At 47.5% G+C, this 26,689-nt stretch overlaps 1 protein-coding gene and 1 long non-coding RNA gene across 8 annotated transcripts in view; one reads left to right on the forward strand and one right to left on the reverse strand.

The window, feature by feature from the left end:
* LOC121819150 (uncharacterized) overlaps nt 1–26,689 on the forward strand; it is a 119,449-nt gene that overhangs the window by 76,795 nt on the left and 15,965 nt on the right. The gene's annotated exons all lie outside the window — the stretch shown is intronic.
* The window catches only part of LARGE1 (LARGE xylosyl- and glucuronyltransferase 1), a 621,285-nt gene that overhangs the window by 13,617 nt on the left and 580,979 nt on the right, over nt 1–26,689 (reverse strand). For 4 of the 5 annotated variants that reach the window (XM_015094041.4, XM_060414116.1, XM_060414117.1 and 1 more), the window contains one exon: nt 17,508–17,786. The exons of the other annotated variant lie outside the window; for it this stretch is intronic. In XM_015094041.4, the coding sequence (XP_014949527.2) occupies nt 17,508–17,786 (279 nt within the window). The remainder of the gene's footprint in view (nt 1–17,507; nt 17,787–26,689) is intronic. 5 annotated transcript variants of the gene reach the window in all.

The raw sequence follows: 26,689 nt of genomic DNA on the forward strand, positions 1-26,689 counted from the left end.
TGAGAGTAGCAAGGTTCCCTGAGCCAGTCGAGGGGGTGGAGGTGGGCAGAGACTGTAGGCTTTCATGGGGCTCAGCATTATGTCAAACAATAGCACGAAAGGGTAGACTTTCTACTGTAGGTAGATGGGCTTGCTGGAGCTTAAAATGACCAAACTCCAGGACTGATCCTCGTAGTTGACTGCGTGTATACCCACCCCCCCGCCACCCCTCACCCCTTCTCTTTATAACTCCATCCTCCATCCTAGAGGCAGGCATCTGTCATCAGGAAAACAGCCCAGGTTTCTGACACGAGAAGATGATGGGAAAGAGTCTCAGAGAAATTAGAATCAGGGATACACTGTGGGTTCTAATGCAGTAAAGATGAGGGCTCTGAGGCTGAGGGCTTAGGTTTGCACCCCAGCTGATTACTTAACCTCTTTGTCTTGCGGTTTCTGTCTGTAAGATGGGGATGGTGATCCCAACGTTGATCTCAGAGGGTGCTGGTGAGCGCTGAGCTGGTGAGCATTGAGTGCTCGGCCTGTGCCTGGCAGATGACAAGCTGTGGTGTGCACTGCTCATCAGCATGGGCGCCTGTCCTCTTTTTATGCTGGCCTGCCCACAGCCTGGCACCCACCCTGGATCTTCCCATTTCGCTCTGTCATTGGTTCATTTCCTGGCTTGTTGCACCCTGTACCAGGCGCTGCTGAAACACCTGGGCTACACTGGCAAACAGAACGGGCAGACATCCCTGCCCTTGTGGAGCTGACATTTTGTGGTCGGGGGACAGATGAGAACGGAGTGAACAGCATGGCATGTTGGAGAGTGAGAACTGCTGAGAGAGAATGGCGCTGGGTGAGGGATGTTAGGAATGCCAGAGGTGGGAATGGGTTGTGGTTTTAAATAAGGTGGTCCAGCAGGCCTCACAGAGAAGGGGATGTTTAAACAAACGGCTGGAGTAGGTGAGGGAGCACGCTGCATGGTGACCTGGGGTAAGAGCTTTCTGGGTTAAGGAAACAGCCAGGGCAAAGGCCCACCTGAGAAAAGCACAGTAAGGAGCAGAGGGGGTTCCTAGAACGGGGACTGGAGAGGCGCCTGCAGATTACACGGGTTCACAGACCACCGAAGGGTGCAGTGGGCAAATGAACCCCTGCCCCCAAGGCCAGCCACCTCCCAATCCCAGGAACCTGCAGATAGTGACCTTCCAGGGCCAAAGCGATGCTGCAAATGTGATTAAGGATGCTGAGACAGGAGGGTTATCCTGGATTACTCAGGTGGACTCATTTTAACAGTGAGGATCCTTGTAAGAGGGAGGTAAGGGAAGGAAATGGCAACCCACTCCAGTATTCTTGCTTGAAGAATCCCATGGACAGATTAGCCTGGCAGGCTACAGTCCATGGGGTCACAAAGAGTCAGACACACCTGAGCGGATAAGGCACACACACACATACGTGAGAGTCAGAGAAGGCGGGATGATGCAAGCAGAGGCTGAAGTGATGCAGACACAAGTCAAAGAATGGGGGTAGGCCTCCAGGGAGCAAGAAAACAGCTTTTCCTCTAGGGCCCCCAGAGACTGTGCAGCCCTGCAGACACCCTGACCCTTCTCAGAATCCTTACAGCAGCCACAGGAAACTAATACAAAGGTCTTGGGTTTTACTCAGTGAGATAAGCCACTGGGGAACTCTGAGCTGAGTGAGGGGTGAGAGGATCAGTTTTCTGTATTAAAAAAATCACTCTGCTGCTGAGAGTTGACTGTAGTGTCTCCCAGGAGATCAATCACAAAGCCCTTGACATAATATAGGTGCTGCCCCATAGGACGGCCAGATATTCTGATGTTTCAAGAGGAGCCGACTAAAGCGATCACGCATGTGAGGGCTGGCTGTGTCTCAGGGGATGCCGATTTGGAGAGACTGAGAAGTGAGGAAAAGAGCGTCACCTTTTACATCAGATGATGCCGATTCTATCAGCACCACTAATTGTGTAATCACAGGCACTTTTCTTAACTCTGGGCTTTTGTTTCCTTATCTTGATAAAAGTAAATACTTCACAGGCTTGGTTATTAAGAAAACTAAGATAATATATTCATTAATTAGTGAATATTTATGAAGCCAGGCAGAGATACAGAGTCCAGAGCTGAGAGAACTGGTGATCATCTCTGTCGTGGCAGAGGCCAAAGAGGAGGGAGTGAGGAACACAGAAATGGAGGGTCTCTGGTGTGGAGTTTCCCATCACTGAGCTGGGTTCTTTTTTTTTTTTTTCCCTAGAGAGACAAAGTATCACTATTTGAAAGATTATTAGGTACTTAAGGGAGAGGGAATGGGGAGTTACTGTTTGGTTACAGAGTTTCAGTTCTGAAGGTACAAATAGTTCTGGAGATGGATAATGGTGATGGTTGCAAAACAATGAGACTGAATGCCACCAAACTCTACACTTAAAAGATGCACAGATGGGTTAGGATGCTGCATTGTTAAAAATTACAATTTTATTGGAGTATAGTCATTTTTTAATGTTCTTTTCAGGTGTATAGCAAAGTGATTCAATTATACATACGTTCATTATTTTTTCATCATTTTTTTTTCACATAGAGTATCATGGAACATTGAGTAGTTTCCTGTGCATAGCACAGGAGAACTTGGTCCTTGTTGGTTATCTGTTATTAATAATACATAGTAGTGTGGGTGTCTGTGTGTTCATTCCAAGCTCCTGATTTATCCCTCCCCACCACCTTTCCCCTTTGGTAATCACAGGTTTGTTTTCGATAATTTTAAGTCTATTTCTGCTCTGTAAGTTTCATTTGTATCTCTTTTTGAAAACCTCAGATTCCACATATGGCTGATAACATGTGTTTGTCTTTGACTGACTTCACTCAGTGTGATCATCTCAAGGCCCATCCATGTTGCTGCAGATGGCACTGCTGCATCCATTCTTAGAGCTGAGTGATATTCCAGTGTATGTATGTCCCACATCTCCATCCACCCATCTGCTATTGTGAATAGAACTGCAGTGAACACTGGGGTGCGCTTATCTTTCTGAGTTATTGTTTTCTCAAGATATATGTCCCAGAGTGGGGTTCCTGGATCATATGGTCATTCTATTTTTAGATTTTTAAAGGGTTCTCTATAGTGGTTGTAACAATTTACCTTCCCACCAGCAGTGGAGGAAGGTTCCCTTTTCTCCATACCCTCTCCAACATTTATTGTTTGTAGACTTTCTGATGATGGCCATTTTGGGTTTGAGGTGACACCTGATTGGAGTTTATAGATAATAAACTACATTTATTTCTCCAGTAATTGGTGAAGTTGAGTATCTTTTAATGTACCCGTTGGCCATCTGTATGCCGTCTTTGGAGAAATGTCTGTTTAGTTCTTCTCGTTTTTCAATTGGCTTTTTTTTTTTTTTTTTGACAGAGCTGCATGAGCTATTTGTGTATTTTGGAGATTAATCTGTTGTAGGTTACTTTGTTTGCAAATATTTTCTGCCATTCTGTGGGTTGTCTTTTGGTTTTGTTTATGGTTTCCTTTGCTGTGCAGAAGCTTTTAAGTTTAATTAGGTCCCATTTATTTTCATTTTCATTTTTGTTACTCTAGAAAGTGGATTAAAAAAGATGCTGCTGCAATTTATGTCAAGTGTGTTCTGCCTATGTTTCATAGTGTCTGGCCTTACATTTATGTCTTTGATTCATTTTATTTTTTTTTTGTATGGTGTTAGAGAATGTTCTAATTTCATTCTTTTACGGGTGGCTGTCCAGTTCTCCCAGCATCACTTATTGAAGAGACTCCCTCTTCTTCTTTGTGCATTCTTGCCTCCCTTGTTGAAAATTAATTGACCATAAGTGTGTGGATTTATTTCTGGGCTCTCTTTCCTCGATCTATATTTCTGTTTTGGGGTCACTACCATACTGTCTTAATTACTGTAGCTTCGTTGTATAGCCTGAATCTGGGAGTTTGATTCCTCTAGCTTCATTTCTTGCTGTAAGGACTGCTTTGGCTATTTGGGGTCATTTGTGTTTCCATTTAAATTTTAAGATTTTTTTGTTCTAATTCTGTGAAAAATGCCATTGGTTAAGCTGTGTTCTAAGAAGCAGGAGTTAGCCAGTCAGGGGGAGAAGGAGGTTCAAGGTATCTGCAAAGTTTGGAAATAAGGAAGCATAAAGGACCCAGGGGAACTGCATTTCTTATAATGTGCCTGATATATTGTAGGTGGTGAATACACAGTAATCAGAATTACCTGTATTTCTTCAATGTATTCAGTATCAAGCCCCGTGCCAGGCACTCTGTATAGACATTACTCCTTGAATCACTGCAACCTGTGACATATGTACTAGTGTTCCGAGTTTACCAAAGAGGACATTCAGTCTCAGAGAGGCTAAGTAATTTGCCTTAAAGCACAGCTAGTGGTCACCACCATCATTAACAAAGGATGAAGATGCTGAAATCAATACTGTATGAATCAAGGCTACACCAGTGTAGAAATAACCTGGAAAGATCAACAATCACAGGATCTGTATGGACCAGGTCTGTTAACGCGGTGACTTGGCAGCTAGAGCAGTGAGCCTCGTGGGAGTTCATGGATCAAGGCAGCTGGTGGGAGAGGTTAGGAAAGGGATGGAGGGAGATGGCAGGAGGCTGGAGCTGGCAAGAAGATGTTCCTTACACAGCATCCCCACAGGGGATCATACCTTGTAGCAGCTAACTGAGCAGAGGCCAGGATGCAGGCATATTTGGAGATACAGAGGTGTGCACCGACCTCCTGGCTTACTGAGCTTCCTACACTGGTAATGTTTCTTTTCTTTACCATCCACGAGTTTCTCTAACTACTACAGTCCGCTTTTGACAACTTGGATCAGGCCAAGGTCAGAAATGGCCCCTCACTGTCAAATCCAACAGATTTTGCCATTCTCATTTTTCTTGCCTTTCCTTTGAACTTGGTGCTGAAGACCAATCCTGCTGCCCTTAGCTTGAGAACACCATCTCCCACTCTTTCTGCTTTGTGCATGAGCCCTCTTGGTGCTCGTTGTCTTCTGGACATCTCTTGCTGCCCCTACTCCCTGGGTAGGGGTGAAAATCCTCACTCTGGTCATGAAAGCTTCCATTCCATTAACAGAAGTAGCTGTGCTGATTTCCTTGTGTTGGTGCAATGAATGGCTGAGGCTGATGCTGACAAGTGACAAACTGCTGGGAACCATGGGGCTGAAGGTACGGGGGCTGCTGTCAGGCTGCCAGGAGAGAACCTCAGCTCTCAGAGCTTGGATACCTGCAGCATCAAAGGTCACAGAGTCCGCTTTTTAATGAAACCTGAGTTGTAAGGAATCTAAGCGATGCTTATACAAGTTCCCAGGACTCAGGAAAGTTATAGTAAAAGGAACAGGAGGAGGGAAAGAAATTTATGCTGGAGTGTGCCTCTGCTTCCAAAACCAGAACAGCATCACTCTTCTCTTAAGGCTTTGTGAGCAGCCAATTAGAGGAACTTGCTTCCCTGCACCTCCCCGGACCACCTCTGTTGGTCTTGACGTGTCCCGCTTGATGGGGAGCTGCATCTTCTATGGGACTGGTTCATTCTGGACTTTAAAAACATTCATATTGCAGTATAGTTGAATTACAGTGTTGTTAGTTTCAGGTGTATGGCAGAGTGGTTCCGTTATACAAATATCCATTCTTTTTCAGATTCTTTTCCTATATAGATTTTCATAGAATACTGAGTTCTCTGTGCTATACAGAGAGGTCCTTATGGATTATCTTATTTTCCTGCCAATGCAGAAGACTCTGGTTTGATCCCTGGGTTGGGAATATCCCCTGGAGAGGGAAGTGGCAACCCACTCCAGTATTCTTGCCTGGGAAATCCTATGGACAGAGGAGCAATGTGGGCTATAGTCCATGGGGTCACAAAATGAGCTGGACACAATTTAGCAACTAAACAACAAGTGTATCTTAATCCTAAACTCCTAATTTATCCCTCCCCACCTTTGGTAATCATAAGTCTGCTTTTGAAGTCTGAGTCTATTTGCATATTATAAATAAGTTCATTGGTAGCATTTTTAGTTTCCAGATATAAGTGCTATCATATGACATTTGTCTTTGTACTTCACTTAGTATGATCTCTAGGTCTCTCCACGTTGCTGCAAATGGTAGCTCATTCTTTTTAATGGCTGAGTAGTATTCCACCGTATATTTGTACCACATCTTTATCCATTCCTCTGTTGATGGACATTTAGGTTGGTTCCATGTCTTGGATATTGTAAATATGGCCAACATGAACACTGGGGTGCATGTACCTTCTCAAATTACGGTTTTCTCTGGATATATACCCAGGGCTGGGCTTGAAGGATCATATGAGAATTCTATTTTTAGTTTTTCAAGGAACCCCCATACTATTCTCCATAATGGATGTACTAACTTACATTCCTACCAACAATGTAAGAGGTTCCCTTTTCTCTCCATGATTTCCAGTATTTATTGTTTGTAGACTGTTTGATGATGGCCATTTTGACTTGTGTGAGGTGATACCTCACTGTAGTTTTGATTTGCATTTTTCTAATAATTAGCAATGTTGAGCATCATCCTGGACCTTTTGCTCACTGGGGACAGTGGGTGGTGGCAGCGTTAGTAACGCACAGGACTGCCTGCTCATGTACCCATCAGCTCTGCTACGCTTGATGTCAGGGATGAGCCTTGCTCATGGTTATGTTTCTTGCTCCAGCACTGTGCCAAGCACACAGCAGGCATTAAATAAATGTGCAGGGGATGAAGGAATCAATCTGCGGTTATCTTACGTGGCAGAATGGATGGTACTGTGAAGGCGGCCCTTGGAAAGGACAGGGCGAGATGGCAGTTGTAGTTCTGCTACTTGGGGCTTTTGATCAAGTTTATCTTCTGCATTTAAACAATGGTAATGCTTGTGATAAAAACAATCACATTTGTCAAGCACCTAGTGCAACTTCTGGTGCATGGAGGGTGCTTGGAGACATCCCTTAGTCTGCAGGGATTGCCTGCACCCTCAGATCCTCCTGGGAGGCTCACGAGGAGTTGATGGGCACAGCTGGGGTGATCCCTCCTTGAAGAGGAGGCTGAGACATGTGTCTGAAATGCCCCCATACTTCTCTGATTTCTGCTTATTCCTGGAACTGTGTGGGTAGAGTGCAGATGAACCAGTGAGCAAGCTGGCAGATGGTGAGAAGCAGCAGGGTTAACATGGCCACAGACACCACCAACCCTTGGAGGGGCACAGAAAAGCGTGTGTGTAGCTCTGAGAGGCCCCCATGTCTCCCGCTGCCCCACACCCCTCACACTGCCTAGCTTCAGGAGGACCCGAAAGAAGCCTGGCTTCCACTAGAGCAACAAGAGATCAGCTGAATAACACCTCTCAGGTGGGACTTAGCAGCCTACCTCTGGGCTAGGAGTGCTGCTCATCTGCGTGATAACTACAGAGGCCGACCTGGGCACAGCCTGTCCCAGGCCTTGCTTCACACCCCTGCTCGGGCAGCCAGGTAATATGGTTTTGCTCAGATTCTATTGCAGTTGCCTAGGAAATAAGTTCCCAGTAGACAGGCTTCCAGGAGGTATGTGGGGACAACAGCAAGGACTTGCAAATGAGGGAGGTAAGACTGACTACAGGGAATGGAGCCGTAAGACACACCAGGAACGCAGGCAGAGATGGGCAGAGTCCTCTGAAACCTGGGGTGGTGGGGCAGCAAGACTGGGCAGTTTCTGAATTGATGGTATTAACGCATCCAGGTGAAGTTATATCAGGTAGGGAGGGGCAGAAAAGAAAGAAAAGCTATGAATGAGCTTTCAGGGCAAATTAATAAAAGAGAAAGCTATTGTTGATTGCACCCAGATCTCTGCCAGGGACTCGAGTCAGCATCTCATGTTCCTCTCAACATCCTTATTCATTCCTGCTCCTGCTGCTGCTCAGTGACTTCAGTTGTGTCCGACTCTGCGACCCCAGAGACGGCAGCCCACCAGGCTCCCCTGTCCCTGGGATTCTCCAGGCAAGAACACTGGAGTGGGCTGCCATTTCCTTCTCCAGGATTATTCATTCCTACCTGTTAGCAATTATGTAACCCGTTTCCAGTTAGCAATTACGACTGAAGGACCAAGGGTGCTTTCTGTGTGCTGTCCTGGGTTAGTTGTGAGCCAGAGGTCACTGGAGGGGCTGTCAAGAGCTTCAGCTTGGAGGGCAGCCTGCGCAGATTCAGGCCCTACTTGGACACTCACCTGCTCTTATTCTCCAGCAACTTACATCTTTGTGCCACTGTTTTATCCTCTCTGAGCTGGGGCTAGTATTAGGACCTTGGCAGGGGAGTTCTCTACAGATTAAATGGGTCATCTCATGTAGAAGCGAAGGCAGTGCTTCAGTGCATAGAAGGCACTTGATAACTACAACTTGGGAGGATGATCACGGCTCTAACAATGATGGCAGAGATGGGCCCATCAGGCATTTGGACCCACAAACAGGTTAAGCACAACAGTAAAGGAAAGCAAAAGCAAAATGAAAAAACAACTATGGGATGGAGAGAAAACATTTGTAAACAATACAACCTACAAGAGCTTAATTTCCAAAATATGCAAACAATCCAATCAAAAAGTGGACAGAAAACCTAATCAGACATTTCTCCAAAGCAGACAGACAGATGGCCAACAGGCACAGGAAAAGATGTTCAACATTTCTAATTATTAGAGAAATGCAAATCAAAACTATAGTGAGGTATCACTTCACACCAGTCAGAATGGCCATCATCAAAAAGTCTACAAACCATAAACGCTGGAGAAGGTGTGGAGAAAAGGGAACTCTCCTACACTGTTGGTAGGAATGTTAAGTGGATGCAGCCATTATGGAAAAAGGTATAGAGGCTCCTCAAAAATACTAAAAATAGACTTGCCACGTGATCTGACAGTCCTACTCCTGGGCATATATCCAGACAAAACTCAAAAAGGGTACAGGCACCCCTATGTTAACGGCAGCCAAGACATGGAAACAACCTAAATGTCCACTGACAGATGAGTGAATGAAGATGTGATATATACAATGGAATATTAGCCATTAACAAATAAAATAATGCCATTTACAGCAACATGGATGGACCTAGAGATTATCGTATTAAGTGAGCCAGCAAGAGAAAGACAAATACCATATGGTATCACTTACATTGGGCTTCCCTAGTGGCTCACATGGCAAGGAAATCTGCCTGCAATGCAGGAGACCTGGGTTCGATCCCAGGGTCGGGAAGATTGCCTGGAGAATTCCATGGATTAGAGGAGTCTGGCAGGCTACAGTCCACGGGGTTGTAAAGAGCTGGACATGACTGAACAGCTAACACTTTCATTTTCATCACTTATACGTGGAATCTAAAATATGGCACAAATGAATTTATTGCAAAATAATCTCACAGACATAGAAAACAGAGTTGTGGTTGTCAAGGGGCTGGGGAGGGATGGAGTGGGAGTTTGGCATTAGCAGATGCAAATAATTATATTAATACACAGAATGGATAAAGAACACGGTCCTACTGTAAGCACAGGGAGCTATATGCACTATCCTATGATAAACCCAAACTGAAGAGGGTATATATATGTCTAGCTGAATCACTTTGCCATAGAGCAGAAATTAACACAACATTGTAAATAAACTATACTTCAATTAAAAAAAAAAACAGGTTAAGCACAGAATGCCTTTGGATAAACGCAGGCTAAATGAGTTTTCTTCTTAGTAATGCTGTGCCTGTGGGTGTGTTATTTCACCCAGGTGTCTTCATCTGTTAAATGAACTGTGATAAGGTTAAATGACAAAACACATGCAGAAGTGCTTGCCACGGTGCTTGGCCTATACTACACGCTCAGCAAATGTTCACCGTTGTAGAAACAATGACGAACACAAGGAAATGCCACCTGGCCATGTCCCTCGTCAAGTAGCCAGTTGGCCTTGTGTGGCACCACCTGTTCCTGGCCCTTGCTCACATGTCTACCCTCATTCAACCGGTGCTGACAGAGCAGCCATCACATGCCAGGGGACTCGTGATGGGGGAGGATGGTGAGACTCCATCCCGCAGAGGACATGACAAAAGTGGAATTTGTCACTCCCGTGCAGCCAGGATAAACAGTCTCGACCAGTGGGGCAGGTCTGTCCCCTAGGGAGCAAGGCAACATTGGCAAAAAAAAAGCACAGCAGAGAGGTTTAAAGCTACAAGCACTGAACAAAGATGAGGATTCTGCTGGGTGAGGGAAAGAGGTGAGAAACCTGCCCCAGTCTTATGGACATGGGAAGTTCCAGCTGATGGAGCTGTCTGAGCTTCGGCCATTCTGCAACATTCCTCAAACATGCCAAGACATTCCATGCCTGTTCACCAGCTACTCCTTCATGCCTGAACTATGTTCAAGGCCGCCCTGCCCACCCACACTGGGTCATCTTCTTGAGGGTCTCAGCTCCTCTCTCTCTCTCTCTCTCCCTGTGTTGCTAAGAGTAGTGGCAGTGCCCACAGCTGGAGCGCCCTCTAGAGTGTAGACCCCGTATGGACAGGAACCTGGCCTGTCCCAGGCACTGACATCCCGAGTGCCTAGACGGGGCCTGGCCATCCAGATGTGCCGCCACACCTGCGCAGTGTAGGACATTTCAGCCATGTGCTTCCCAGCTGTCACTCCACTCAATCCTCCCAGAACCTTAAGTGTGAAGAAATCTATGGTCCCCACCGATGAAAGCTTGAGAGGTCAAGCACCTTTGGGAAGGCCCAGCGAATGTAGGGTAGCACGCGCTCAGTGCTGAAATGCAGGTCTGAGTGACTCCAGGGACAGCACGGCCACGATGCTGCCTGCTGCCGAGTGTATAATAGGTGCTCACTCGATAGTTTTAAGAGTGAATGGGTATGAGTACATAGTTTCTCATTTCTTAAAAAACGAGATCGTTACCAACTAAGTTGCCAGGCTGTACTGAAGGCAGCAGAGTTTGCAAGAGTGGGGGTTCTAGAGGGTGGGGGCCTGGCAGAGACATTCAGTTCCGTGTGCTGAGAATGGGCCAAAACACAGACAATTAACTCCTGCTGAACGCCTACTAGAGCCCCCACAAAGCTATTATTAGCCCCTTTACTAACTGAGGAAATGGGATTGGGGAGATGAAACAAGCAGCCCCAAGGCACATCCCTGATGAGCACAGCAGAACCTGGGTTCCAAGGCAGGTCTGCGTGACTTCCACCATGCCTGCGGAATTTCACTTGACATTTCTGAAATCAGGAGTGAAAGCTGCACATCTCCACGCTCGATTTTTAGAAGAAACAGGTGGAGGGGGTGGAAGAGAGATTTCAGCAAAACTTTGCAGCTATGTCTATGCATAGAGCCCATTTCATTATTTCCCAATTGATCTGTTTGTTTTTGCTGTAATGTTAGCTGGTTACTAAGCAACTGCTGGAGAGCTAGGATGCTGAACTTTTTTTGGTAATCAAATAACCCCCTTTCCCCTCCAAAAAGGTGATATGGGTAAGTATTTGGGGATCTGATCAAAAGACTGCCAATCAGACTGCTCTGGTATACTGAGTTTCAAGGGGGAATATAGCTGCTTTCACTTACCGAGCAGCCTAGGTGTAGGGACGTCTACCTTTCTCCTTGGACAGGAAGAGTTACCCTCCCTGGGCATCATTTTGGTCACCCGTTATAACACTTACCTCATAAAGAAGTGTTGAGGAGTCGAGGACATTTATATAAAGCAGCTGGCAGGGATGCTGTTAGCTGGTGAGGGTTCAGTCAATAGCAGCTACCATCACTTTTAGCAGTAATGCTTTAACAAGGCTTGGGTAGAGTGTTGGATATCTGCGCTGAAGAAGTCAATCTTTGGGGGTGCTGCTGGGGCTCACAGCTGCCATGACAAGCTGTGCCCTGAACCTCTTCCCAAACCAGTGCTATATGATGCTGCTCACGAACAGATCCACTTCTAGAGTTTGGATCAGGAACAAATCTATCCCACTCACTGGAAAAAATTTCCCTTAAGCCTACGGCAAGTCAATATGGTTATCTTCACATGAAAAGGACTGCGTGCTGATTTGGGACTTACTCTGATACAATCATATTCCTTACCAGTTCCCCAAATTTTAGTTCCTAGGGATGGTCAAGATGAGAGGTCACACTGACAAGGGATTAATCACCAAAATTTACAAATAGCTCATGCAGCTCTATGTAAAAAACAAAACAAAAACCCAATACAATACAAAAAAAAGAAAAAAAAAAGGGAGGTCTAAAGATTCTCCAAAGAAGACATACAGATGGCCAAAAAAGAACAGGAAAAGATGCTCAACCAGAGCATCTTTTAATTACCAGAGAAGTGCAAATCAAAACTACAATCAGGTATCACCTCACAATGGTCAGAACGGCCATCATCAAAAAGTCTACAAACAATAAATGCAGGAGAGTGTGTGGAGAAAAGGAGCCCTCCTACACCACTGGTGGGAATGTAAATCGGTTCAACTCCTAATGTCCTAATGGAGAACAGTATGGAGGCTCCTTAAAAACCTTGGAGTAGACTCACCATATGATCCAGAATCCCACTCTGGGGCATACATCTGGAAAAAAACACAATCCTAAAGGATACATGCACCCCTGTGCTCACAGCGGCACTGTTAACAGCAGCCAAGATGTGGGAACAGCCGAAGTGTCCATCAAGGGAGGGATGGTAAAGAAGGTGCGGTACACACATATATACAGTGGAGTGTTCCTCAGCTATAAAAGCATGAAATATGCCACCGGCAGCAACATGGCTTGACCTAGAGATTACATACTAAGTGAAGCAAGTCAGAAAGAGCAAGACAAATATAGATCAGTCATACGTGGAATCTGATTTTTTAAAAAGATACAGATGAACTTATTTGCAAAACAGCAGCAGACTTATACTGAAAACAAACTTGCGGTTACTGAAGGGCAGACATGGGTGGGGAGGTGTAAGTCAGGAGCCTGGGGTAACACATGTGCACTGCCATGTCCAAGATAGATGACCGGCACTCTAGCCAACACACTGTAATAACCTATATGAGAAAAGACTAAAAAAGAAATATAACTGAATCACTTTGCTGCACAGCATAAACTAGCACAACAATGTAACTCAACTATGCTTCAATAAAATTTTTTTTAAAAGGTCAGAGGTCACAAACTGGTGGTCTTTGGGGGTAAGAAGGTTCTATTCATCCTGAAGACATGTTTGGTCTGACTCAACAGTGTGTCAGGCTTTTTTAAAAAAATTAGTTGTCAACGCTAGAAATTAAAACATGAAAATCCAGATTTCTCGTTCCTCTTGCAAAATATAAAGACCTTATGCCTGACCTCTACCCTCACCAGTAAATTCCACATCAGAGTGCACAGATGGAAGCTGTCTGAGACGGGGACTCCTGTCTCCCTAGCAATGAATCACGCTCATCACCCTTGGTTCCTTTAGGCCAAGGTCCTGGCCCCAGTGGGCATCTGTGTTTGTGACTCCTGATATGTCTGTTTCATTTCACAATGAGGAAACAGGCTGAAAAAAACGGAACTGTTGCAAGTCACACAGTTACTTATGGCACAGGGTGCAAGCTGGAGTCAGGGTCATCCGCTGTAACACTCAAATTCAGTGACATCCTGCTCAGCCCAAGAGGGACATAGGCACAGCAGATCAAGAGGGGCCAGTACAAGAAACAGGCCAAAGCAGGCAGGACTTCCAGGTGCAGACTTTTGCAGAGGAAGTCTTGGGTGGCAAGATTTGAAAGACGTTCCCTGTGTTGCCTTCTAAAGCCCAGCCACCTTTGCAGACAGTTCTTGATTTCAGCTGCAGAACTGCTCTCTGGTCCATCTACCTGTCTCTGCTGCTACTTCCGATCCCTTTGCTGGCCTTCATCTCTCACCAGAATGAATGCAGTCGTCCCTTATCTTCTCTTGCTCTACTGACTGTGATCCTTTCCTGATGCAATGAAAATGATCTTCCTTAAATGGACATCTAGTCACGCCATACTTTCAGTGTTTTTCCATTGTCCCTCCACCCCTGCTCATAAACTCCTTAGCATATCTTATGAGAAGTCCTGCAGGACCCACCCTGGCTTGCATTTCTGGCCACATCAGCTCTTGCTGTTCTCATCAGGGCTCTGGCCATCCTGCCGCTCCAGAATGGATCTCTCTCTCTCCACCTGGAACATCACCCCTCTACTGGTGAACTCCAGCTCAGTCTTCAAGCCTCCATTTAGGCTGAACTCAGTAGGACATCCATCCTATACTGCCTCCACCCCAGATCAGCTGACAACCCGGGGACAGGACACACCCATCAGCGTACCTACAGAGTCTGTCTTTAATCAACCGTCATTCCTCGTCATTAGACCGTCATAGGTCTAAACCTATGGGATTCACAGGTCCTATCCATGTGGGTCACAAATATGGGGGCCCTAAGGTACCTTGTCATGGTTACTCACTAAATGAATGGTAACTCTGGATGGAGGAGAAGAAAAGTCAAGGAAGTCCCACTATCTTTTCACCCTAGATGGGAAGTCACTTCGCTTCTCCGGTCTCTTTTCACATGTGCACTAAAAGAGGCTGGACGAATTGACAGATGAGCTGATAAAGAAGTTGTGGTACCTATATACAACAGAATATTACTCAGCCATAAAAAGGGACACATTTGAGTCAGTTCCAGTGAGGTGGATAAACCCAGAGCCTCTTAGACAGAGTGAAGTAAATCAGAAAGAGAAAAACAAATATCGTATATTGACACATATATATGGAATCTAGAAAAATGGTACTGGTAAACCTATTTGCAGGGCAGGAATACAGATACAAACATAGAGAACAGACATGTAGACACAGTGGGGGAAAGAGAGGGTGGGACGAATTGGGAAAGTAGCATTGAAATATATACATTATCATGCGTAAAACAGATAGCTAGTGGGAAGTTGCTGGATAACACAGGGAAGTTAATGCTGTACTCTGTGACAACCTAGAGGGGTGGGATAGGGTGGGGAGAAGGTTCAAGAGGGAGGAGACATGAATACTTAAGGCTGCTTCATGTTATTGTATGGCACAAACCAACGCAACATAGTAAAGCAATTATTCTCCAATTAAAAATAATTTAAAAAGCACTGGATAGGAGCAGTTATTCTCGGCTCAGGGTCTTGGCCTGTGAAGAAAGGAATGGGCTTTTAGGGGCAATTTGCAATATTTCAAAATGTACAAGGGAAACCACACATGTTCCTCTGATGTGGCTACAGGCCAACAGAAACTTCAGGTCACTCTGCGGTAAGAAAGCGCTAATTAATGGGCAATACCAGTTATATCACATTGGGTAAGGTCATGATTAGCAATTATTGACATCTTTGATCAATAAAACACAGGAAGATAAAACACATTCTGAACAGTCTGTTCACGTGTAATGTTTTTAAAATCACGAGGACCATGAGGCAAAATAATAAAACAGTCTTTGGATGGGAGAGCAGAGACCAGACTTTTAAGATGGGGCCAGTTTACCTTTCAACTAGTTGGAAGGCAGTCTCCACAGGTGCTCCTGCACAAGAGCCCCAGAGGGTGCAGGGTGGGCTGTGGCCCAGTCCCGAAGCCTCTCTCTGGCAGGTGGAGCTCAGCTCTCCCCACCACCACCTGTTCGCTTGGAAACCCTACCCGATGCACCCAGAGTCTGTCACCAACTTGCAAGCAGCTGGTCTCAGGATTCACAAGAATCAGGGGCTGAAAGCGTGGTCTTGCCACGCGGGGGCGCCCTCACTCCACCCACCGAGATCACAAGGCCCAGCTGGAACCGGAGGACAGCTCCATTCCTGAAGCCCCTGCAGGGTCGTGGGTTCATGGTGCTCAGTTTTGCCACTGCCCATGTGTTCTGAGAAGACATCTCCCATCCTGCCTGACAGAGGGGTGTTGCCTTGAGGTCACTCATCTGTAATTCTTAACGGAGACAGGCTGGAAGGGACTCTACCTGCTCAGAGGGGAGAAACATCCCAAGATAAGCCTGGATGGAAACTCAATTCAGAAAGTGGACAGAGAACACTGGCTGCCTTCCCCTGCTGTCGAGAGCAGGGTGGGGGTTGGAGGGGGCGGGGAACGGGTGTGCTCACATCAAACACATACTCTGGCTTCAGGACCAAAGGTTTGAAGACTCTTGAGGGAGTTATTTTAAGGCTGTAAGACTGAGAGAGAGAGAGACAGGTACACATGACGGAGGGAAGTGGGGAGGGCCAGAGACCAGGCGAGGAGGAGTTCTGACCCTGCTCCGTTAGGCACAGTCATAAGCCACAGAGCAGCCAGACAGGTGTGAAGCAGGCAGGCTGTAGAGCTGGGGTCCGAAAGATGTTGGTTCAAATCCTGAAGCAGCCCACGTGTACCTGAGCAGGTTACCTTGACTCCCCGAGCCTCCCTCTTCACCACAATAATAGGGAGAGTGTAACCATACCTGCCTTTTAAACTTGATGTATGGATCTAGCAGGACAATATATGCAAACCCTCATGGTACCTGGATCAGAACGGCACTCAGGAACAGAGGTAACTCATGCTGACGTATGACAGGGATAAAGGGTAAAAACAAACTTTGACCAGTTACATGATGTGACCTCAGTTTGCTTGCTCGGGGACTTTCAGGCTAGGTGGATTCTACAGTCCCTTCCACTTCAGATGGTTTGTTATTCCGTAACAAATGCCACTCCCCACACAGCCATCTATGCCTCTCACAAGCTGAGAGCTTTCTCTGGCTGCTGGACACCTGCCCTCCACATTGGGAGGGCTGGAAGGGAATCACAGCTTCCAAGGCAGCAGCAGTGATCAGTACATGACCCTGGGGTCAGGCCAGCTGCCCTCAGCTCCCACTTTCGTAGGTATGCAGGCCCACATACCATCTCAGTCCCTCAGTCTCCCACTGGGAAAACAAAGATTAATAATGGTACCTGTGGCAAGGATTGCAAGGGGAGGGAATGAATGCCACTTGTCAGGCATTCAGAACTGTGGCAGGCACTCAGCGAGCACTTCAATACATGTTAGCCATCACTACCACTTTGATTTGTTTTATATAATAGGCAGTGATCTTACTGGAATGCTTAGATGGAGGCTGTCTGATCCAAAATTAGAAGAGGGATGTTTTCATGAAAGCTACAGACAGAGCATTAGACTGGGAGACAAGAGATGCTTCCTAGACCAAGCTCTGCCTCAAACATTTCATGACGTAAACTGGGATTTCAAGCCAATAGTCAGAAAAATGAAGGCACTGGGTAGCCTTAGGGCCCCTGCAAACCCGGCAGTCAGCGGCCGTATCCCTGGGTGGATTTAGGTAGTTCCCATCTCCATGGGGTCGCCAAGAGTCGGACATGACTGAGCGACTTCACTTTCACTTTTCACTTTCATGCATTGGAGAAGGAAATGGCAACCCACTGCAGTGTTCTTGCCTGGAGAATCCCAGGGATGGGGGAGCCTGGTGGGCTGCCGTCTATGGGGTCGCACAGAGTCGGACACGACTGAAGCGACTTAGCTGCAGCAGCAGCATCCCCTTCTGTGTTGCAGCCGCCCCATTCAGAGGGGCGTGGAGCCTGCACCCCGCGCGTCCTCACCTGAGGTACTCATAGAGTCCGTACATGGGCAGGAAGTCGATGTCGGACAGGAACATGTAGGGCGTGCTCACGTGCTTCATGGCCACGTTGCGCAGCAGGTTCACAGGGTAGAACTGGCCCTCCTTGTACACGATGTGGTAGGCCACGTTGTGGCGGCCCATGAGCACCTCGGAGCCCTGCGCGTAGCGGAGGAACTGCTGGGCCTCGGCGTCCGACAGGTAGAGTGCCAGGCTGACGGGCCCCTCCCAGTGCTTGCAGATGGCCTCCAGCATCTGGAGCCTGCAAGCAGAAAGGACACCTGCCGCACCTGCGCATGCGCGGGCCTCACCGGCGTGACCAACAGTTATCTGCGTATCTGCGCATCGCCCGCCAGCCTGGGGCTGGTGCCAAATCCAAACCCCTGCTCTAGGCATTAATTAAACACTGTGTGACGGGGGCCAATCACCAAACCTCAGTTCCTTTATCTATAAAATGGGCGCAAAACATTCACCTTTTTGCTTCTAGCCTTTGAATGTTTACAACCAGACAGGTGACATGGAGTCATATTTCACTATAAGCCTTTTCAGGCTCCTCTTTTCAACAGCGGGTGGGGAAATGTACATGAAATGATGTAAAGATCCCTTTCCAGCTTAAAAGTCCCCCACCTCCCCCTCTCGGTCAGCAAAGGTAGACAGCAGTGCTTCTGCCCTCCTGAAGCAGGGACCGCCATAGGAGGCTTAGCCGAAGGGAGGCCGTGAGTTCCAAGGAGCATGGAAACAAGCTGTAAAAGTAAGAGTGATAATAACCACAATTATTGACTCATTACTATGCACCAGACACTTTCCAAATCCTGTGCCCCCATCTGTCATTCCCCCCATTCTGGTGAAGGAATTGAGGCTCCAGGTGTCCAGTCAGCTTTAGTTCTTGAACCTTGACTGTGTGGACAGGTATCTGGACAAGACTTTGAAGACAGACATTGGCAAAGGGAAGGGAAAAAAACAAAACATGTGAATGCTGGAAACAAAAGTGAGCCTGGGGTGATGCTGTCTTCATTTTTTAGAGCCCTTCCTGCTCTAGGGCACCTTGCAATTTGGCAAGGCTACCTGGGAGACACTGGGCCATGGAGAGTAGGGGGGAAAAGGGAGCCCAGATAAAAAACAAAAGGTGCTCCCAACCAAGAGAGTTCTGCAAAAATGGAGAGAGATCTAGAAAAAAAAAATTTTTTTTTCCTCTAGAAGCATTAGAAGTGCCTGCTACATAAAATCTATGGTTAAAAAAACAGCAGAAGCCCATTTCAGTTTTTTCCCCCCACCCAGCAAGAGGTACAGAATCAGAATGCTCACTTTATTTGGACAATTACCAGGAAATAGATTCCATGCATTTCCATGCTTCTAAACAAAAGAAAATGGGCACACCTATCTTGTGTCCATGGTTTTCCTGATAGACTTTCAGTTTCCTCTCAGTAATTCTATGGATTGGTATTGCCTGGATTTGCTTCCTCTTTGACTAAGGAGGATTAAGGTATTCATCGGGGTAAAATGCCCTCCATTTCTCATACTTTATAGCACTTGCTAATCAAATTGACCACAGCCAGTTTTGAAAGAGGCACTATATTCTCCACAATGCTTGATTTCACTGAAATTTGTGTTCAGCCTCTGCTACAAGGCCCCTGGTTTCTGCTGGGCTCTGAGACCCTGGGATTTTGAATGATCCCACTTGCAACTCAGTCTCTGTCTGCAAAATGGAAGGACTCTGCAATTGGATGAGAGAGCTGTTTATACAAAGCCTTTGAAATTTGGGGAGTAAAGGGCAAGGATAATTTCTGCATCCATGTGTATGTCAGAACTGCTAGAGGGGATGGAATGCAGGAGGCATGACTGAGTGTGAAGGGAGGCCAGCTTTGGCTGTGGACTCTCCCACTGACCTGCTTTTGGACTCATGTCTGAGTTTTCTAAGCAGGGAGCAAGCCCTGCCTAATCCAGTTCATTCCCCCCCCCCCCCCCCCCACCTCCCAGCAAAGAGTTTAGAGTGAGGACAGAGACACAAAATACTTAGGGTTTTCGGGAGAAAGGTGCTGGTAATGTGACAGACATCACAGCCACGTGGACTCTACAGGAAACAGCTCCAGAGGTTCCAGAAAACCTCAGTGAGTGAAAACGAGTGATGGCGCGACCACTTCCTGTCTCTCTGCCACCGGCTCCAATCTCTCTTGTCCCTTAAAACCAGATCTCTGCCGGGATCTGAGCAACAGGCAGACGGACAAACCGAGGTTCATCATAATGATGATAACAGAGAGAATGTGATCGTGACACAATAAACCACATACCGGTTGTTTACGCCATGCCAGCCACATTTGGGTTGTTAGCGCTTTTAAGACTCACAGTAACGCTATAAACACAGTGCGGATTTTCATCACTGTGTTACAGGGGAGGATGCTCCAGGAGGTGAAGTGACTTCTTTCAAGTCACATAGCTACAAGGTAGATAGGCTGGACCCACACACCCAGGTCTGACTCCAGCGCCCGGGATCCAGACCACTACTCAGCATGAACTGGGCTTGGCTGAGAAAGATGTCCCCATCGCCTGTCTCCCCAAACAGGAACCAGGTCTAAGCTTAGCGTCAGTTTCCCTTTATTTCTCCTCCTCCTCCTTGGTCTCTCTTGGGGTCAGAGGCCCCCCACCCTCTTCATTCTTCTCCTGGTTGTTTCCCCCTAAACACACTTGTTCCCTAAGGTCTATCCCTGTATAGTTCTTGTTGACACCAAGCTTTGTGCTGAGTCTTTCTTAGGTAGGAAGATAAGGGTCTGGCATATCAAGGACCTGGACCAATGTAGAGGGTTTCAAGAGACAAAGATTAATTCTGCAACTGCAGTATCATCCATTTAGAAAGAATCTCTGAGATTTTCAGTCTGATTACACCATCATTATGATGAAAGGGCTCAGCCTCAGGGAGGGTCTTAAGTTGCTGAAGAGCACACAGTGTACGAGAGGAAATGCTGACACCAGGACCCATCCTGACGCTCTGTCCCCTGCTCTCCCCTCCCTGTGAGAGCCCACCATTGCTTCATGCTGGGAAGAGGAGGGCAAAGGCTCAGGAATGCCTAGAGATGTCTGGAAGGCCTTCCGCTTTCAGATGTCTGAAAGAGGCAGGGCTTCCCCAAGGGGGTCCTACTGAGACGGGGAGCCCCAGACAGTCTGTGGAGGTGTCAGGGAGCAGGCAGGGAGATGGCAGAGTCCAAAATCTAGAAGACTTGGCTTGGAAGGAATTCTAGAATGTCAGTCATCCCAAGTAGCCAGACAGGTGGCCACTCAGCCTCTGCTGGAATGGGGAACCCGCTCCCTACAAGGCCGATGACTCCAATCTGGTACCCTAAGCCAGGCAGGCTGAGGGGTCCAGAGGGTAACTGAGGGTTCTGGGCTCAGGCAGAACTAGGTCTGAACTCTGACCTCTGTCAGTATCTCTGGGCAAGTCACCATAGTTGTTTGTGCTTCCATTTCCTCACATGCATATAGGGGACAATAATACCTTAGTCAATGACAAATTGGCTATAAACTCTTGCCCCTCTATCTACATGCTTTGCTATTACCCTCCCCTCTCACTGATTCTGGGCTGGCCATGGGACATGCTTTGGTCGATGGGACATTAACAAATGTGACACAAACAGGGGACTTGAAAAGTGGTTGTTTGGTGGGGCTTGCCCAGAGCTGCTCTTGGAACCTTGTGGCCGCTGCCCTGTGAACAGCCTTAGTCATGACCATCACATGTCTGTCATAGAACTGGATATGCAGCAGGCACTCGGTACATGGGGGCTTCCCTAGTGGCTTAGTGTGGGAGCTTCAGGAGATGTGGGTTTGATCCTTGGGTTGGGAAGATCCCCTGCAGGAGGGCATGGCAACTCACTCCAGTATTCTTGCCTGGAGAATTCCATGGACAGAGGAGCCTGGTAGGCTACAGTCCACAGGGTTACAAAGAGGTGGACACGACTGAAGCAACAGCACACATCCATACTCGGTACTTGACACCTGTGATTCCTGCCTTTCAAATACACACACCTCCAGCAAATATCGACTGAGCATCTGCAGGTATTGTGCTGGGCCCCAAAATGAAAGAAAAACAAGGGTTTTGAATGCACTTCTAGAGAGAAGATAATAAGCAGACCAAGATAAGATCAGGGTGAACTGAGGGCTAGAGGGGTCACAGAGGAGGAAACGGGATGAAGAGTAAGGGTGAGGGCAAGTGGAAAGGTCAGTGTGAGCCCTGGACAAGCAGAAAGCCTGGTCTTGATCTTGAGAAAGCCTGGGCGAAAAGTTTTCCAAGAAGAGGGAGGAGCCCTTGGGATACAGAGTTTAGTGTGTTCTCAAGTAAGAAGAAACAGGACCAGTGTGGATGGCATATGGACAAGCGAGGGGCAGAAGGAGAGAGGTGTTCGGGGATGGTCAGGGATCAGGTCATACAGGGCTATCAAGGTCTCGGCGGGCAGCTCTAAGACTATTCTTGAGGCAATAAGAATGCATCAGAGTTCTAATGATGTGGCCTGCTGTATATATTTAAAGATCGCCCTGGCTGTCACATGGTGAAAGGAGTGCTTTTCACTCTCCAGAATGATGCTTTTCAAGCTTCAGCAGGCTGAGGGTCACCTGGGAGGCTTATTACAACACAGATTCCTGGGCCCCACTGCAGAGATCCCTGTTGGGCAGATCTGGAGTGAGATCCATGTATCTGTGCTCTAACAAGGTCCCAAGAGATGCTGTGCTGCAATGGGACCTAAGAATGGGACCCCGTTAGCTCAGCTCGTGTTCTCTTTCCCTCACGTGCAGAAAACAAACAGCAGGCCCATCAGCCACATGAGTCCCTGGAACTGCAGATGGTATTTCAAAGGCTTCATTCAAGAAGCAGGGAAGAGCAAGCGTCTCCTGGCCAGGTGGCAGCGATGCTGTAATCAGGATCCCTCCTGGCCAGCTCCCTCTGTCCTTTCGATCATCCTCGGGAGTGAGTGGCTGGGCAAGAAGCAGCCCTGCCGGGTCCACCACTGCAGCAGGCGACATTCATTCTTCCTGAACGGAATTCTAGAGGGAGCTGGGCACAGGAGCCCACATGCCGGCTCCCCTAATTCGTTGTGGCACTCACGTAGGGCCTACTTCTGACTCAAAGGTTTACAAACATACCCGAAATGTTTCTTCAATTAAAAATCAATCCAAGAGGCACCAGTCAGCCGGCTGCATCATAATTGGATGTGTGGGATGGAGTGGAAGGAGGCATTTCCGCCGTTCTCATCAGCTTGTGTGCTGCTGCTTTATAATTTCTGATTATGTCCCGCTAAGCGTCTCTTGCTTGGGTGTGGAATTCCTTGAGTTCTCTGAGGTATTGTCTGGATGGCAGTACTTGTCACAATGCGTTAGGGGGGAATCACCCGCCTGCCATGCTGGCGGATGCGTGTGCTTTGAAGGGAAGGCACCTGCGCTTGGTATTTGCAGCTGATGTGAGAGGTGCCCGGCCTGTCTTTAAGGGGGTGGTGAGGGCAGGTGCCAGGTCTCCTGCAGCCCAGGCCGGGAGGATGCTCAGGGCTGGCCACAAAAGGAGGGGCTCTGTCCTGTCTGTATTCTTTCATTGATAACAAGTATATACGTAAGGATGGATTTGGGTTGTTAATAATTTAATTTTTTTCCTTTTTCTTGGCGGGGCGGGTGGGGGGCGGGTTATGATGTATATAGGATCTTAGTTCCCCAACCAGGGAGTGAGCCAGTGCCCCCTGCAGTGGAAGTGCAGATTCTTAACCACTAGACCACCTCTGAAGCCCTTTCCTTCTAACTGTTGGTGAATTCCAGGTTGCAAATGCCATGGCCAGCATAAAGGTAAAAACCATTCAGAGAACTGTGCTCGTGTTTGTGGCACATTTGCTAATCACTGGGTACTTTCCAATCTCTTACTTTGTAAAGCATAGATGGTAACCTATGAACTTGACGGTATTATTGTCACTTCATAGGTAAGTAGCTGCTGCTGCTAAGTCGCTTCAGTTGTGTCCGATTATGTGCGACCCCATAGACGGCAGCCCACCAGGCTTCCCCACCCCTGGGATTCTCCAGGCAAGATACTGGAGTGGGTTGCCATTTCCTTCTCCAATGCGTGAAAGTGAAGTCACTCAGTCGTGTCCGACTCTTAGCGACCCCTTGGACTGCAGCCTACCAGGCTCCTCCGTCCATGGGATTTTCCAGGCAAGAGTACTGGAGTGGGGTATAGGTAAGTAGAGTGAGGCTCAAACAGCCTAAATAACTTGTCTAAGTTCATATGGTTAGTCTGTAGTGCAACTTGACTTTGAACCCAAGTCTTCCTCTCCTTTATCCCTCTACTTTATTTTCCCTCTCCTAAATACCTACCCTGTGCAGATGCTGTGGTCAGAGTCTCTGGATCCAGCAAGCACTAACTGAACATCATTATGTCCCGGGCTTTCCCAGAGAGTCTCACATTTTTCTCCTGAGTTCACAGGTGGCCACTGGCTACTGATCTTGATGGAGAATATCTTGGCGATAAACTGAATATACAAATAGAAGGTGTGAACGTGACCAAGGAAAGCCAGGATGCTCTGAAAGATGGGAAACTGGAATCGCCTGGAACTCACTCACCTGGGCAGATCATAGTATCTGAGCTTCATGTGCCTCCTCTGGGGGGACTGAGATATATTTACGCTGCCTGGAGAACAGAAGACCAAGCCTGACCATCGTTCAGCACAAGGATCAAGGATTAGGTTTTGTTTTCATTTTAAATGGCACAGAGAAGAAGGAAGAATAAACACAAAGAGTGGACTGTTCTGGTGGGCGGCCTGCTGTTGTGCTTGGTGGGAGAGGGCGTGTGCACCCAGGCTGGTAAGGAAGGGGAGGGGTGACTTGGGACATGGGTTTAGGTCAGCCCCTCATGCAGCCTCACTGGCAGCCTGGCAGGTTTGAGCTGGAAGGGTTGGCCACCTACCCTGGTTTCCCCAAGCCCTGCCTTCCTGGCTGACGTCATTTGCTCTCCTCTTCCTCACCCTAGTACCTAAGCCCTAACTGTGTGCATCCCAGCAGGCCTGGCGTCCTCTCCTTCCTCGCAGGGGGCTCCTCCTCTCCCTGCAAGGCTTCTACTGTCAGTCCACTCAGCCTCCAGCTCAGTGTAGGCAGAACCCCTCCTGGGGGCATTCCCCACTTCTTCCATTCTCTGCTCCAGCCAGGACAGGGCCTCCTCCCATGGGTTCTCATAGCACCTGTCTGTTGTCTAACCTGTTCCCTGCCTGTGGCAGCCTGAATTCTCAGTTGGCCCCAAGACTCTTGCCCCAGCTCCTGGTGTATGGTCCTGGATCACCTTTCCCTCGAGTGTGAGCAGAACCTGGTACTATTCTATACGATAGACTAGTACGGCTGTGATGATGTCATATAACTGACCAGGGAGATTCTCCTACTGGCTTTGAAGAAGGAAGCTGTGGAGAGAACAGAACCTTTGTGCTTGAACAGCTGCCAGAACCTCCGTACTTGTCCTTTTCGTCCCATTTGGTCTTTGTTGTTACCTGTTATGAAATTTTCCACACAGCTAAGACCTAAGGGTGGCCTCTAGGAGCCCAGAAGGATCCCAACTAACAGCCAGCAAGGAAATGGGGACCATGGTCCTAGAGCTGAGTTCTGCCAAAACCTGAATGAGCTTAGAAGTGCACCCTGACTCCCAGGTAAAACTACAGTCCAGTCAACACCTGGATTTCAGGCCTGAGACCCCAGGCAGAGAACCTGCTAACATGTACCCAGACTTCTGATCCATGACACAGTCAGAAAAGAAAAAAGTGTTTCTAAAGCTGCAAGATCTGTGGTGACTGATTAAACCACAACAGAAAACAAATGCATGATCTGAGTCCTGAGTTCACTACATGTTCTGTGAGGGCGGAATGGGGTCTTATGTATTCCCAGCCCCACAAGAGTCGGCCACAACACAGTAACAGATGCCTACATAGTATCTGCTGAGAGATCATGTGAATTTTGCAGATGAGAAAACTGGGGTCGTGAGAAGGGAAAGGCCTTTCCTGAGAGGACACAGCAGGTCAAGGACCTAGCTGCTGCCAGAACCTCTCTTTGTTGTTACCTGTTATGAAATCACTGTGGACAGTGACAGCAACCATGAAATTAAAAGATGCTTGCTCCTTGGAAAGCCATGACAAAGACAGACAGCGTACTAAAAAGCAGAGACATCACCTGGTCGACAAAGGTCTGTATAGTCAAAGCTATGATTTTTCCAGTAGTCATGTACAGATGTGAGAGTTGGACCATAAAGAAGGCTGAGCACTGAAGAACTGATGCCTTCAAACTGTGGTGCTGGAGAAGACTGTTGCGAGTCCCTTGGACTGTAAGGAGATCAAACCAGTCAATCTTAAAGGAAATCAACACTGAATATTCATTGGAAGGACTGATGCTGCAGCTCCAATACTTTGGCCACCTGATGCAAAGAGCCAATTCATTGGAAAAGACCATGATGCCTGGAAAGACTGAAGACAAAAGGAGAAAAGGGTGCAGAGGGTGAAATGGTTAGAGAACATCCCCAACTCAATGGACATGAGTTTGAGCAAACTCTGGGAGATAGTGAAGGACAGGGAAGCCTGGTGTGCTGCAATCCATGGGATCGCAAAGAATTGGACATGACTTAGCAACTGAACGATGGCCAGCAAGTTCTGCACAGGTGTTCTGGAGTCTGTGCATCTCCAGGAAACCACTAGCCATGAAGCAGTTTAATTCCATGAGCTGTCATTTGCTAAGAAGCAGTGGGACTCACCGCCTCCACTGCTACTGTCAACACACATCACTCCCAGATACCTCTGGAGGCCAGGTTCCCCCTCATTCTCTGGGACTCTCGGGCTGCTTACTATCTGTGAACCATCTTGTGTCCCAGTGCTTGTTTCTTCATTTTGCCGATTCTCTAATCGCTTGTGACTAATCACAAGTGACATTTATTGAACACTTACTAAGTGTGCCAGGTACTGTCCTCAGCACTTTAAAGGCATGAACTTATTTCCTCCTAAAACCACCCCATGAAATCATATCCACAGGCATCTCCAAAGTGGCTCAAAGACAGAATGAGGCCATCAAACTCCCTTCCTAACTATGGGAGTCGAGAGGGAATGATGTGGAGAAAGCTGGGGCCAGGGCAGCCACTTGCACACCATGTGTCAATTGGAGAGGAAGCTGGCAGGAAGC

The sequence above is a fragment of the Ovis aries genome, chromosome 3 (genome assembly GCF_016772045.2).
Source record: "Ovis aries strain OAR_USU_Benz2616 breed Rambouillet chromosome 3, ARS-UI_Ramb_v3.0, whole genome shotgun sequence".
Classification (NCBI taxonomy): domain Eukaryota; kingdom Metazoa; phylum Chordata; class Mammalia; order Artiodactyla; family Bovidae; genus Ovis; species Ovis aries.